Source organism: Epinephelus fuscoguttatus, linkage group LG4 (genome assembly GCF_011397635.1).
Source record: "Epinephelus fuscoguttatus linkage group LG4, E.fuscoguttatus.final_Chr_v1".
NCBI lineage: Eukaryota > Metazoa > Chordata > Actinopteri > Perciformes > Serranidae > Epinephelus > Epinephelus fuscoguttatus.
Genome location: NC_064755.1, coordinates 3,600,196 through 3,615,495, shown reverse-complemented (window position 1 = coordinate 3,615,495; position 15,300 = coordinate 3,600,196). Strand labels below are relative to the sequence as shown.

Below are 15,300 nucleotides of genomic sequence, written 5' to 3'. Positions count from 1 at the left end.
TTTGGGCTCCAGGCTTTGTGTGTTGATGTGTGACTTCTGTGTGTCTCTAAGATAAAGGTAGAAAGACAAGCTGTCCTCTCTGCTTCAACACATTCAACAGTGACTGGTGGTTTTAGAGGCAAACCTAACTAACCCTAACCACAGCATTTCTCCTTATTCAGACTCCCCCATCCTTGTTCTCCACTGCCTGATTCCTTTCAATTCGAAACGCTGTGCAATCCCATTATAGTGCATCCCCAGTGTTTAATGTTATAGTCTAAATGTCTGGATACACACTTATTATGTATATAAGCTATTAACATAAAGGCCTAGTCATCATTACCCATGCACATGTTTTTTTTTTTTTTTAAATTCAATGGTATGTGAGCACAAAAAGAGTTAAGGCGGATTTATGCTTGTGCGTCAGCTCTATGCAGAGCTTACGCTGTAGCCTACACATGTGGCCTACGTTGTTGTGAGCATTTACACTTGCTTACGCTTGTCTGTGTCACTCTGCAGTTACACCTCCAAAACAGTAGAAGGGGGTGGGGTTTCCGTGAAGTGCTGTAAAGTTTAGTTGATTTGCAGCACACATTAACTCTTTACCCCATAAAACGCCCAATAGAACAAGCCTTATAGAACGCTCTAAGGCTGCCCATGGAATTATTTGAATAAAAAAATTAAATCTCGCCAGGTGATTATAAATGAATGTCACACTCCACCAACCTACATGAAACATAGACATGTCATAAAGCTTTAGAAACCTGAGGCTCTAAACTATCTATTTATGTGTGTTCATTCATTTGTCATCACCATTTGAAAACTTAAATTTCTTTAAAGTGACGTTTCATTTTTTAAAAATAAATTATACTTTGTATCAAATATATATACGTGTTCTGAACTTTATATACACAACAAATATTCAAATATATTTGCCAAATTATTGAGATAAGTAACATATCACCAGGTTTGGCATAGAACAGTTTAAAACCCATTTTACTTTTGACTGTATTTGAATTTTTGTTTTTTTGTTATTTAAAAAAAAAATCCAAACTCGTCGGGTGGTAAAATTCCACGAGTTGCTAATATAACATGTTACTGTTAGAGCCTATGCCGATGTATGGTGTTGATGCGATGCAGAGGTATAAATCCTCTTAAAGGAGAACTTTGGCATTTTTTTTAACATGGACACTATTTTCACATGTTTTTGTGTCTGAATAACTAATTAGACAACAATAAAAAAATAACAGCAACTAAAGATTGCAGCCGGCAGCGACAAAACAGGCTGCAGTGTAACCACATGGGACATTTGTGTAAGGTCTAGGTTGGAAAATGCTCAAATGACCCTTAGAATAGAATAGAATAGATACTTTATTGTCTGAACCAAATGGTACCAGAAATTCCTCTTTGACAGGGCTCAACCTAACATTTACACGTGCAAGACATTACAGACATTTTATAAAAGGACCAAAGAATCTAAAAAATACACAGGATGGAAAATAAACAACACACATCAATACATAAAAGAAAAGGACCAGCAGCATTAGCAAACCATTACCGGGGCACTGAAATTCCTCTACTGTTGAGGGCTGTTATTGCATTTGGAATAAATGATTTTTTATAGATTGTTTTTCTTTTACTAATCTTAAAATTTCTCAGCTTCCTGAGAAGATGGAAGCGCTGGAGTGCTTTGTTGTGGATTGTGTCCAGGTGTGTTTGGAATGACAGGCAGGTGTCCATCTGTGTCCCCAGATACTTAAAACACTCCATCTGTTCCACCCGCTCTCCCTGAATAAACAAAGGTTTAAAAAGCTGAGATGTAGTTGCTGCTCTGTCTCTTCCCACACAGCACAACTCCTTAGTCTTTGAAATGTTTAGTTCAAGTGATTTCTCACTTAAAGTTGTGACTAGGTCGTCGACTGCCAGTTGGTACTGGGTGAGAGCCTCCATACGATCCATGTGGGCCACCAGGGCCATGTCATCAGTGTATTTAAAAAGACTCATTCCCTCCCTGCTACAGGTGATGTTATTGGTGTAGGCAGAGAACAGATTGGGGGATAAAACACAGCCTTGTGGGAGCCCTGTGTTTAAAACCAGTTTACTGGACTTAAAACCATTTAAAAACACCTGCTGTGGTCTGTCCATTAGAAAGTCCTTTATCCATAAAATCAAAGTTGGGTGGATCTGGAGGTTCAAGAGGCAGTGCAGCAGAGTGTCAGTGTTTACAGTGTCAACAGCAGAGAAGTCCATAAATAAGATCCGAGTGTGTGGTTGTGCAGAGTATATACTATAATCTTCAAGATTTTCATCATATTGTTTTCCAGTTCACAGCAGTGCTGTCAGCATGGTTTGGAGTAAAACAGGCTTGTCCATCTTCCTCCTCTTGGCAGATGCTCTATCTGTAACAGTGCTTTGACATTTACCAGAGACCTACACTCAAAAGCCAAAGAGTCATTACTTTAACATGAACCAAGCACTGTTACAGATTGACTGTCTTAAAGGGGCTGACAAGGGAATTGTTTCATTTTTTGACTCAATCCATACCTCACTCTGACTTTTATATTTTCAGACATTGTGGCCATAAAAAGCTCTTTGTCTCATATCTCATTCTGTTGTCATTGCTTTTTCAGCACTCGTAGGTGGTTTCTCCCATACTTTAACTGTTAAACTGCTATCTTTCTTCCTGCTGTGTGTTTCCAGGGAGCGGAGGCCATGGTGTTGGAGAGTGTGATGTTTGCTATCTTAGCAGAGAGGGAGCTGGGACCTAAACTCTATGGCATTTTCCCTCAGGGCCGACTAGAGCAGTACGTCCCTGTAAGTGACCAGTCTGTGGTTCAATACACATCTGTTTGCATATGTTTTCTTTATACTGTATAATGATTTTGAAAAGGGGTGGACAAATACTTAGGAACACACAATGCTCTTCATTGCTGGAAAACATTTAGTTATAGTAAAACTTAAGATTTTTGTTGAGGTGAGAGATGGGGATTTTTGAGTTTTTGATATAATGGTACTGTGGGGTGTACATTTTGAGGGCTGGGTATCAAATGTCAAAACTTTTTTGATACTGAGCATAATGCGTGCGTAGCATCAAGTATCAAAGTACAACTGGCTTCAAATGTCTGATCACATTCGTAACCTTACTTAAACCAGCAGATCACCAGAAGATCCACAATACGGTATTATCAAGATAATAGTTATGATACAATGTTATTGTGATTTTGAATATGTTGCTATATGCTTAGTAACATAAAATATATTGCGAAATATTGCAATGTATTACCTTTTCTCAACTGTTAAAATATGTCCCCGACTGTTGTAAGATAAAGTTTTTAGTCTATTCATCTCACTACAATCATTTTTTTGCAGCACAATGTATCCAGTGGACTGATTATATATATGATTATATTATTCTGGTAGGCTACCTAAGTTTAATTTGTATTTGTCATAATAATAATTTATGTAACAAAAGAATGGCACTTTGTACTGTGCGATGATACGATACTGCCGCACAAAATTATTGCAATACTAACCTGAAAACGTAGTATTGCCTTTAATTAATTGCCTTTAATTAATAAACCATAAAAATCTGCTCCTCAGTAGTTAAACAGCACTGTGTTACAAAGGTCATTTTACTCATGCAAGGAAATCATTTTGACCTTTGCTGACATCATGTAGCCGCCACCAGCCACAAGTTACTCAAACAGACACATGTTATCTTGTTTGAGCTTATTACTCACTGACTTTGAACTTACATGCCGAGATATCATGTAGGATTTCACAACATCAGTAAACTGCACAGAACCCACTCATACTTACCAATTGGGCTGATCTGGGGTGCTTTAACTCAGATGTAGTATTGCATATCATCTTAGTAAAAAATAATGTGAGAGATGAGATGCATTTTTCTCTTTTAACTCATTTTGTGATTTGGCCTAATAGTTGTACATAAAAATCTTTGCTATTTAGAGAGAGGGTGAGGGGGCGATGAAAAACAGGGGAGGCACATCAAATAACTTTTTCAGCACTGGGCAGGGAGTTGTGTTTTTTAATATGGCTCAGAGGAGGGACATTGAACTTTAAATGGTTGTATTTTGTATTTACTTTAAATACCCTCAGAGCACCAAACTCTGGTTTTAAAGGCATGTTTTCTTTTCTAAAAATGTCCAGAATCACACCATAAATCATGGCCAGAAACTATGAAATATGGTTACATATGGTGGAGGGAGGGTCTTGCATTTTCATCCAGTCACTCAGGGAGACTCAAGGAAAAATATTTGAAGCTCCAGGAAGGGCCATGATAGAAAAAAATATCCACACCCTAGCCACTCCTCTAGTCTTGATTATTAAAATACAGTCCCTTAGTGCAACTTCAAAACAGTCATTTTGGTTACTGCATGAATATTATCCTGTTGACAGAGTCGTAAACTGGACACCTGTGAGTTGAGCGACCCCAGCATCTCAGCAGAGGTTGCAGAGAAGATGGCCAAGTTTCATGGAATGAGGATGCCCTTTAACAAGGAACCAAAGTGGCTGTTTGGAACCATGGACAAGTAAGTCATTTAAAGCCCCTTTTTGACCACAGGAACTTTTCCCATAAACGTGGAACCTTTTAAGGAACTTGTTGTGTTTTGACCACAGGGACCTGGGTTTAAATTAAATTCTGGGATACTTTTGCCCCCAAAAAACTCCTGATTTGTGGGTAGTACTTTCTGAAAATACAGAAACTTTGGAGTTTGGAGCTGTGGAGGAATAAGGATGGATCTGACTTAGAAGCCGAGAACACTATTGGCAGACAGACTCACTCAAAGCGGCCCTTGTACAGTTGTCATGAATGTTGAAATTAGCTATAGAGACCCAAACTGTTTTTTGTACCAGGCTGTAAACATGTTCATTTCTGCTGTAAATTTGGGCATTTTAACATGGAGGTCTATGGGGATTGACTGGTTTCTGGAGCCAGACTCAGTTGGACATTAGAGGAACTGCAGTTTTTGGCACTCCTGTATTGGCTTCACTTTTAAGCTCCAGAGGTTGCCGCTTGCATCCATCTTCATGAGTCTTTAGACTGCTGTGGAACATGGGAAGTTTTGGTGGAAACACAGCTTAAGTCTTTTCTAAGTGATATCCCATCCTGCCCCATCTTGTGTTGTCTCGTCTTTAGGGATATTAGGGATAGTTAGTAGAGATTCTCAGTCATCCAGGTCATGGTAGGTCTAAGTGCTACATCATATGCAACTGGACTTGCTTGAGTATCTTGAAGATGTTTCACCTCTCATCCAAGAGGCTTCTGCATTAAATTATGTTTCAAATGAGAGACTAAGATAAAAGACTAAGCAGATTTGAAACAAAGTCCCAAGTCGGTAACTGGAGGTTTAATCCTAAAATGGTAAGTAAGGTCAGTAATTACTTATCGACAAGTATGAGGTGTTGGTTGGCTTATCATAACGTGCTTCATGTTGGATTACTTTCAAGTTTATTTGTTGGGTGTTTACAAGGTTTACATTGTACAATATTTGTCAGTGTGTGGTGATAAAGTCCATTGCCCAGTTCTCCTGATTTTCTGTGGCGGCACTAAAAACTGGTTTATCATTTCCCAGATTGTGTATTGTAAACATTACTCATTCCTCCTGCTGCGTGACTGATTTGGTAAATTTCCATGTCAGAAAAGAATGAGGATGCAGAGATCAGACACAGAGCATGTAGTAATAGGTAATAAGGGATTTTACTGGAATTTGTTGGGGATTTTTTCAGCAGAACTTCCAAAAAATTATGTGATGAAAGTTTTGTGTAATAGTGAATGTGTAACAGTTTCTCTAGTGGACTGGACTTTCATGCGGGAACCTGATGTTCACTTCTCATGTGAATGCTGAGCCAAACCATGATGTTTTTTTTTTTTAAAACCTAAACACGTGCTTTTATTGCACAAGGAAATAAATGTAAAAACAAGGTGTTTTACCAGTGTTGTATTTTGAAAAAGAATGTATGCATCTAATGAGCAGAAACTGTACATGTCCTATGAAAAGACATAATGCACGTAACAAGCGCAAATAGACTCGCTGTCCCAGAATGTCAACAATAGACACCTGAGGATATCTACCTAGCACAACATATTCAGACGTTAAAGTCCACTAACAAAGCAGCGATATTTGATGAGTGGGGATGAGAATGCGTTGTTTATATCTACATAGGGAGCGGGTCTTGGTTTATGGAGATCACCATGTTGCACCACCGTGTTTCTACAGCAGCCCAAAATGGGCAAACTAAACACTGGCTTTAGATAGAGCCATTTTCATGTTTCATGTTTTTCATGTTTTTGAGTCGGCCACTGTAGCAGCCCCTCTGAGACATGCCAAACTGTGTCAGAAAAACACAGATTTTTAAAAAATTTGTAAAGCAGCTTCTAGTGCTGCACGATTAATCTAATCGCAATTGCAATGTCAGGCTGTGCGATTATATAACTGCATAAAAGGCTGCGATTTGCGATTTAATGTAGGCGGCAGTAGCTCAGTCCATAGGGACTTGGGTTGGGAACCGGAGGGTCGCCTGTTCGAGGCCCCGTCCGGACCAAAATATGGAGCGTGGACTGGTGGCTGTAGAGGTGCCAGTTCACCTCCTGGGCACTACTGAGGTGCCCTTGAGCAAGGCACCGAACCCCCCAACCGCTCGGGGAGCCTCACCAAGGGCAGCCCCCTCACTCTGACATCTCTCCACTTTGTGCATGTATAGGTCCTGTTTGTGTCTGTGTACACCTGTGTGTAATTAGTCTCGCTCACCAGACCTTTCTCAAGAAAAGAAAGGTCTGGCTGGGCCGACTCTCACTTTGAGATTGGAGAAAAAAAACACCCTGGCTGCTTGTACTTCTTTCAACCAATCACAATCGTTCTGGACGGTGCCACAGCAACGGTGCGCTTGCAAAAATATTGCCAGGGGGAAACAGGTTTTGGTGTGACACACTCACAAAAATATCACCTACAGGATGTGAACCATGGCAGAAAAATGGCTACATCCCCGCAAGATCAAACACTGCAAAAGTTAGTAAAGGACGTGTTGAAAACGGTTGAAAACTGCTACACAACTGGAGGTGGTAGGGCGGGACTTCAGCGGGTGGCTCGTTCCGCCCAATGAGAGGCTGATCTCTGCAGCGAGCTTCCGCCCACTCAGACTAGTGTGTAATTGACAAGCAAGAGTGAAAACATTGAATTTCCCCTCAGGGGGATTAATAAAGTAAATAAACTTAAAACTTAAATAAATGTTAATGGGTGTGCCTGTGAACGTGACTACCTCTCCTGTAGTGTGTGGAGTTTGTTGACATCACGCCCACAAGCCAGATCCGGCGGCATGGGCGGGCATTGGGGGGCAGTGCCCGCCCACAGAGTCAGCTGTGCCCGCCCTCGACTGGAAGCTGTTTATTTTTGGGGGGTTTTGTTTTTTAACTCAGAGTGGCCAACTCTCTCTTATTCCTATCTCGTTTTGACGATCATACAGTTCAACCAATCCAACCAACAAATGAAGTCAACTTTCAGCCAATTACAGACAGAGGGGGGCGGGTGCTGACTCATTCATTCATGGACAGCATCGATAATTAATATCGCCGCGAGGCGCGAGCTATGGATATCCGGAATTATTTCCAAAAAAATATAACGACGAGAAGTGACAACGCGAACGGGGGGGAGCAGGAAGCAGCAGCACCATTGACTTTAACTGGAAACGTAAGCACTGAAGTCAACAGTAACACTGAAGTAAACATTCATGCTAGGGACTTGACTCGAAAATTTAGGAATGAGTGGAAGGACAATGTGTTAAGAAGGTTTCACACACTCCACAAACGCCGCCTGCCACTCTACTGAAAGTGACACACACACACACACACACACACACACACACACACACACACATCTTACAGATACACCCACTTAGGGTACTTAAAGGCAAAAGGGTAACACTGATTTGTTCTGCTCCTTGTGCTCCCTAGCTGCTGTAGCTACCTCTCCTAGTTTGAATGTTTACTTCAGTGTTCAGCTTGACATCAGTGCTTATGTCTCCAGAAATGCTTGACTTTTGAGTTGAATAAATGGACAGAGCACTACAATATTGTTTTTTGTTTGTTTTTTTAGATTTTGGGATGAACTGCCCCTTTTTGGTGAGGGAAAATAATATTTCTCAGCACTGTAGGAGTGGTCACAGAGCCATTGTTCAGCCTGAAGTAGTTTGAAAAAGTTTGCCCCCCTAAAAAAATTTAGTGCCCCCTTTAATTTGTTTCTGCAGCCGGGTCTGCCACAAGCTATCCTGGTGCGTGCAGCAGTGACCAACACAGACGCTGAAGAAGAGCATGAGCTCGACCATGAACAGGCGGAGCTGGTGGCGAAAAAAACGTTTGTTACATGGCGATACTTTGGATTCAGTTACGGCGACGTTGCACAGAAAGACGTGCTGTGTAAGTGTAACGGCCAGGGTCCACCGGGCACGTCAGCGGCGCGACACGTCTGCAGCGCGAGTCCCGTAGCAGCTCGCCCCCCCTGTTAATCAATTACAGTGACTCCACCGGCAACGGGAGCAGCATGACAACCCCCGTCTGTCGCACAACAACTCTCTATTTTAGGCGGCTCTTCTATTTTTGTCGCGCTACGCTCCCCTAGCCACCCTCCAGCAGATAAAAACTACATGAAATAGTGTGCTAAACGAGCACAATGTGTTTTTAAATGAATAAACCATTATCAGAGGTGATGTGTGGTGATTTTTTTTCATGCATTTACCCATGTTTATCCGTGACATTGTGTAAATGGCCGTGGCGGACATTTGAAAGCGAGTAGATGACAAACACTACAGTAAACTTGTAGATAACTCAAATATATGTAATAACTTAGGTGGAAAATGCTTTAACATTTCATGCAGCCTACATGCAGCCTCTCGGCTTGGCAAACGGTAAACAACCCCGCGGGCTTCTCTACGTGTCGCTTCCGTACGCAGTCAGTGGAGCCCAAATGAATACGCCACGACGCTACGCTGACATGACACTTACGTTTGCGGCCGGTGGAGCCCGGCCGTAAAAGTTAAAGCCACCACGTCCCGCGGCAACACGACCAATCTATATCAACACTTGAGACGGGATGTGGCGACTTTAACTTTTAAACATTTACACAGCACATCTTTCTTTCCAACATCGCCGTACCTGAAAGACGTGCTGTGTAAAAGTTTAAAAGTTAAAGTCGCCACGTCCCGCGGCAACACAACCAATCTATATCAACACTTGAGACAGCGCAGCACAGGGAAAAGTAGGAAGAGTGCACGCGAGAGAAAGCCGAGCAGTGTAACGTTAAGGACAAAGAGACAACTGAAAGCCGCCAGAGCCTCAAAAAACAACATCCAAGCACAGTTAAGCAAACATTTGTAAGTGTCACAGGGAAATCATGGCCTCCATAACAAATGAAAAATTGAGCATTTTTGCTCGGGTTCGGCCCACATGACATGCTGCTGTGTTGTGCTATGGCGTGCTGGAATTTGTCATTTACGTGACAACGCCTGAACGCAACATATGCTCGCTCCGCTGTGTGTACAGTTGGCGCTGCGCTGCTGTGTGAGCAGCGTGTTTGACTGTGCTCAGTCTGTTGATGGTCATTGACACACTGTCTGTCCATAACAATAACTATGTCAGGTCAGTGCCTCCCTAATATAATGTGGGGGAAACACTGATTCAAGCAAAAAGACTCATGATACCATTTATTTATTATATTTTATTGTAATTATATTATAATCGCAAGTGCAATCGCAAATCGCGATATTGTCCACCATAATCGCAATCGCACATTTTTATCAAATCGTGCAGCACTAGCTGCTTCATTCACTGTTTTTACCTACTTTAGTCACCCAGTCTGTTTGTTTTGGAGCGGAATAGATGTCTGGATAATTTGAAACCTCTTGAACAATGGAATTCTAACTGGGACAAGTTTTGGCTGGATGCAGTCTGAAGTCCTCGCCCATAGATTCCACTAAATCTCGCTAAATCTCACACCGTTCCTTTAAGCAAATATGCCAGAGTCCTTTATCGCTACCTGATGATTTTGCCTTGACGTTTAGGAGACCAACAAACAGAAATTGGACCCTGGCTGAGCACCAGCACTGAGCAATATTTGAAAAAACACCCACACATTTCAGAAAGCTACATAATGTCATAGTACATAGTTACAAACACTTACAGAGTGTAAGAGAGTGGTTTCTTCACTCTCTTTAGTGAGATGCAACAATCCACTCTAAACTCTTGTTCGCTTCGAAACAAATCAGTCCCTTTCTAATCCAGCATTTGTAACTGTTGTTGAACAGCAACCACAGTGGCCACGAGTGACAGTTACAGAAGGGTGGTCACCTTCATTGTGGAAAAATAAGGAACACCTTGCCAGTGGGCTAATGCCATGGGGACATAAATCCTGGGGTGGTCCTCTGTTGCTGTCAACATGAATGTAACGAAAAAGAAAAATTAATACGAGTAAAGCATTTTCATATTTTGCAATATCACACTAGAGGAAGTGCTGTTGTACTGAATATCAGCTGTCATTTGGTCATAGATAATCATGTCTGCATCCTCAGCCCCTGCACTGCTTGGACACAGTAGTTCTCAGCTGAATGTTCCTTCAGGCTGGACAGTTCACAATGTCCAACAGAAATTACTCTTGTACATGTCATTGCGATTGTGCTCATTACCACTGACAGGACTGACCCACTCATTGTTTGTCTGCCATTCAGACAGCATCTCTCTTTTTATGGGTGGACCTTTAAAGAAATGCATCCCAGTTTCGATGACATTGAGTGACAGACAAGTTGCCTGTTGTTGTAGGTGTCATTCTCTTCTGCAAATTCTGATTTCATTTGATACTTCTTCACTGTGTCTTGTGGAACTCTTTTGGTTTTATTATTTCTCATGTCATTTAAGCATGTAAAAACAGTGTATGCATCAGAGTGGGATGTCTGATCTGTGTGTAACACTCTCACCAGGTACTTGAGCCAAGTCATGAGGCTGAACTTCACCAGAGAGTCCCATCTGCGTCGCTTCAACTGCCTGCTCAGTTACAACCTGCCGCAGGAGATGGATAAGCTCAAGTATGTTCACACACACACACACACACACACACACACACACACACACACACACACATACAGAGTGGTTAACATTTGACATATGCATTGGAAAGTTTCCAGGTAGGGTGTTATGTAACAGAATGTAAAGAATGTGTTGGTCCTTTGACGGTGCTTTCCAGGAAAGGCTCAGATTACGTAACTTGAAAGCAGCACGTTTTGAACACCACACAAAACATCAGCATTTCACTAATTGAACAGAGTTATGACCTGCTAAGAGATAATGAAGAGGAAGTCAGTCTACGAGACAATGACACTCTCGCATGTCACAGTGAAACATGTTTTTCATTGCCATAATCACAACCTGAATTTTGTTAGGCAGAAAAAAAAAGCATCTGAGCGAGCAGATTTTGAAATACTAAGCACCAGCCATGTTAACACATCATATTCTGTCAACAGGGGTGTAACAGTTCACAAAGTTCAACAGGATACAACAAAAAAGTTGAAATACCAGAGAAATTTCCTTGATTATTTATTTATTTTAATTTTATGTTATTTTAATTCATTTGATTATTTAAACTAACATCATAAAGTATGATCTTTTTTTTTACTTTGAACAATAATGGGGCTAGCAACATGCTAGCTTAGCATAGCTGCCTCCCAGTGTCTCACTGGAGTGGTATGTTCTGGTTTGGAGGTTGGAGGGGCAGACACTATGTTACTTGTTATGTCCTGTGGGCTGCCTTGTTGAAAACATTATATCAAACACAGTTTGAGCTTTATATTTTGTTAATGTAATGTAATAGGATAGTTCAACATATAATTAGGTCTGTGGTTCAATATGAATATGTGTATTGTTACTAGGGCTGTCAAAATTGCCCAAAAATGACATTCGAATATTCGTTCTAAAAATAACTCATAGGTTTGGACCATTCGATTTTTTTTTTTTGCATTATGTCCACAAGAGGGCAAACTAATACAAGGAAACATACTTGTATATGTATTAATACAAGGAAACATAACTAGCCTACTTGTAGGTATTTTTAGTTCAACATAAACATCTTTGAAAACATTTACATACCTACACATTAAAACACATGAAACAATTATCTATAACATTATCTATAACATTACGTTATATCATTACGACGGCGGACCTCTCGCTCGCCCCCCCCCTCTGATCCGTCAGGCCACACCGCTCGCGGAAGCACTGCGAATAGCCTTGAAGTGCCGAGAAGCGAAGCCAGTTTCTTTTCGGCGCCCATGTTAACCGATTGTGTCATCCACACCGGCTGCGCCACGCTGCGCAGCTCCGTGGCTGGCTCTGGTCTATTTTCTGCGCGAGCAAATGTGTCAAGCCAAGTGACACAGACAACAGCTGGGAGCACAACCGCTTGTCGACCAGCATGGAGAAATGCGTGTCTGATGTGAACGGAAATGCTCCGGCTCGTGCGCTGCGCTTCGCAGCACCTCCGCGGGCGGTGTGGCCTTATGCAGTGCGTCCAGTGCAGCGGCCCACGCCAACGCCCATTTGCAAAGAGGACAGCTGCAGTGGTGTTTTTTTTTCTCCACAATCAAATATCAATTTTCACATTCGAAGGTCCATTTTTTTTTTCAAATTCAAATTTAAATTTGAATTTAGAATATTCGTTGACAGCCTTAATTGTTACACTCCTAACTCAATATATGCTATATGTGATAGTCACAAAATCACACGGCACTCTGTGAAGGTTTGGCTTCAAGTCTTTAGCACTGTGAGTGTTAACCAATCTGCGAGGTAAAGGGATCAAACCACTTCTTGTTGGAACTTCTTTGAGGAACTTTTGCTGGCATTGCATGATTTTTTTTAACTTCTACCTCGCCGTTCTGTATAAAAGGTACGATTGTGGAATGGGGGGACAGAGTTTTCTCGCCTTTAAGCTGGCAGTGGAGGAAGTGACAGTGCATAAATGACTTCTGTATAAAGGGAACAGCTGGCAGGATGGGATCATGGTTGACATGGGTGTGAATTTTTGCGGATGTGTTATGAGTGCAACCCACTGTAGGAGATTTAAAAATAGCTGTTAGGAGTTAGCAGCTAACTAAAAGAAGAAGAACTGTGACAGAAAATGTCTGCAAACTGGTTCCAGGAGCTCCTTACCCTCCAGCGAAGGACAAGATCAGCTGCTATATAACAGGGATAGTAAATTATTATTATTGTCATGTTATTTTTATTGTTTATGAAGGGCTGCTGATGTGTGTGTTATATGTGACACTTGAGGCCAATACTGCTGTGTTTCATGACACACCCGTCATCCCTGTAATGATTCTGCAATGCTGGTATACTGTCTAAAATCACACAATGGAGCGACAAGATGCTGCCATTGTTTGATTCTGTGTAAAAATTCAAATGTGGGATAAATGAGGGACTTCATAGCAGTTCTATAGCACCATCTCTGTGCAAAAAGGGAGTGGGATGAAACAAGGAGCTCTAGAAACCCAGCTGATTGATCATCTTCTGACTTCTGACCTTTGTATGTTCAGGTCTCTACTGGAGTCTACACACTCTCCTGTAGTGTTCTGCCACAACGACTGTCAAGAAGGTAATGCATATCAACGCTGATGGCCCCTATATGCTGTACATTTGCTTTTCTCTTTCATAGAAGAATAACTATTTTTCACATTGCTTTTAGGAAATGTCCTGCTGCTGAAGGGCCGCCAGAGCTCAGACAAACAGAAGCTGATGCTCATTGACTTTGAGTACAGCAGCTATAATTACAGGTAAGTTAGTTACTACTCTATCACAGGTTTTGATGAAGTGATCCTACTCACATGTATTGTCTGTTTATCCAACAACTATTAAAAACACAACCCTGTTGCACTGGGGGATGTGTTCCTTTATTACAGTGAACGTGGGCACTGTAGTTCATTTTTGTTCAATTCCAAACACAGTGTTATGCTGCCAGACTGTCTCATTAGTGCTCATAATTATCAAATGTGTATTAATCCGCAGGTGAAAATAGTCCCTTACAAAATGACTTAGCATTTAGAAAAGAAATGAAATTATAAATATATGACCTGTTTTTAAAGATGTTTGTCTTCTGTAGGAACAAAGGGCAGTCACAAAGTAATGACAGAGTTGTTGACACGTTTTTGGTTTTGGTCCTTTCATAGGATTTGTTAAAATTAACAGAAATATAGAATATTGCCTGCTTTATTCTTTAAGGACTAACTTGGGTGCGACAGTAGCTCAGTCCATAGGGAGTTGGGTTGGGAACCGAAGGGTCGCCTGTTCAAGTCCCCATCCGGACCAAAAATATGGAGCGTGGACTGGTGGCTGGAGAGGTGCCAGTTCACCTCCTGGGCACTGCCGAGGTGCCCCTGAGCAAGGCACCGAACCCCCCAACCGCCCAGAGCGCCTGTCATGGGCAGCCCACTCTGACATCTCTCCACTTAGTGCATGTATAGGTCCAGTTTGTGCATGTGTGTGTTCGGACCTGTGCGTAATTGACAACAGAGAAAACTTGAATTTCCCCTCGAGGATTAATAAAGTAAATAAAACAAATTTAAATTATCTAAGGTAAATAATCTGATTTTTAAGGTAAATTATTCTTTTTGGCTAAACATACCTTCCTAATACACTCTGTATAACTCAGATTTATTTGATATTTTACCCAATGCTGGTAACTTGCAGTCAGCTCGGCAGGAGGGGGTGATCTCTCTTTATGCCCTGTGAGCCAACCAGTTTAAAATTGTGGCTATTATGTGTTAAGCGCTTTGTCATCTCTGCCATGTGCACTGAATGGAATTTAAAATGATTTAAAGAAGAAGTCTTTAAATAAACATATAGTATTGTGGTGGTCACCAGAACCCATGAAATAAGCAACTAAATGGATATGGAAAAATTAGAAAATGTCTACACATGAATCTAGTGCTGTAAATTATCTGGCCTCTGAACGTTGTATTTTGTTCATTGACCTCTACATAATAAAACAGAAAAAAATAAACTATTAAACAATAGCCAAGCCATTTCTGTTTTTGTCCCTTAGCATGTGCCAAAGCCACTTTTTGCAGAAAATACACTGCGTACTGTTGTAAGAAAAATTTGTGTAGTTTATCAGTAAATTAAATTGATATTTGTAGTGTTGTTTTTTTTTGCTTCTGGTTCACATGACACATTTTACAGGGTTAGATGCCAATACTTGTAAGCACTGACCCCAAAAGCTACCAAGCCCCTAAATTTGGTGGCCAAAGTACAATGTTGGTCGCCCAAAT

At 41.2% G+C, this 15,300-nt stretch overlaps 1 protein-coding gene across 2 annotated transcripts in view; it reads left to right on the top strand.

The window, feature by feature from the left end:
- Positions 1–15,300, top strand: part of chka (choline kinase alpha) — a 47,269-nt gene that overhangs the window by 14,033 nt on the left and 17,936 nt on the right. For both annotated transcript variants that reach the window (XM_049574491.1, XM_049574490.1), the window contains exons 4-8: positions 2,680–2,793; positions 4,399–4,532; positions 10,966–11,070; positions 13,570–13,628; positions 13,719–13,806. In XM_049574491.1, coding sequence (XP_049430448.1) covers positions 2,680–2,793; positions 4,399–4,532; positions 10,966–11,070; positions 13,570–13,628; positions 13,719–13,806 — 500 coding nt within the window. The remainder of the gene's footprint in view (positions 1–2,679; positions 2,794–4,398; positions 4,533–10,965; positions 11,071–13,569; positions 13,629–13,718; positions 13,807–15,300) is intronic.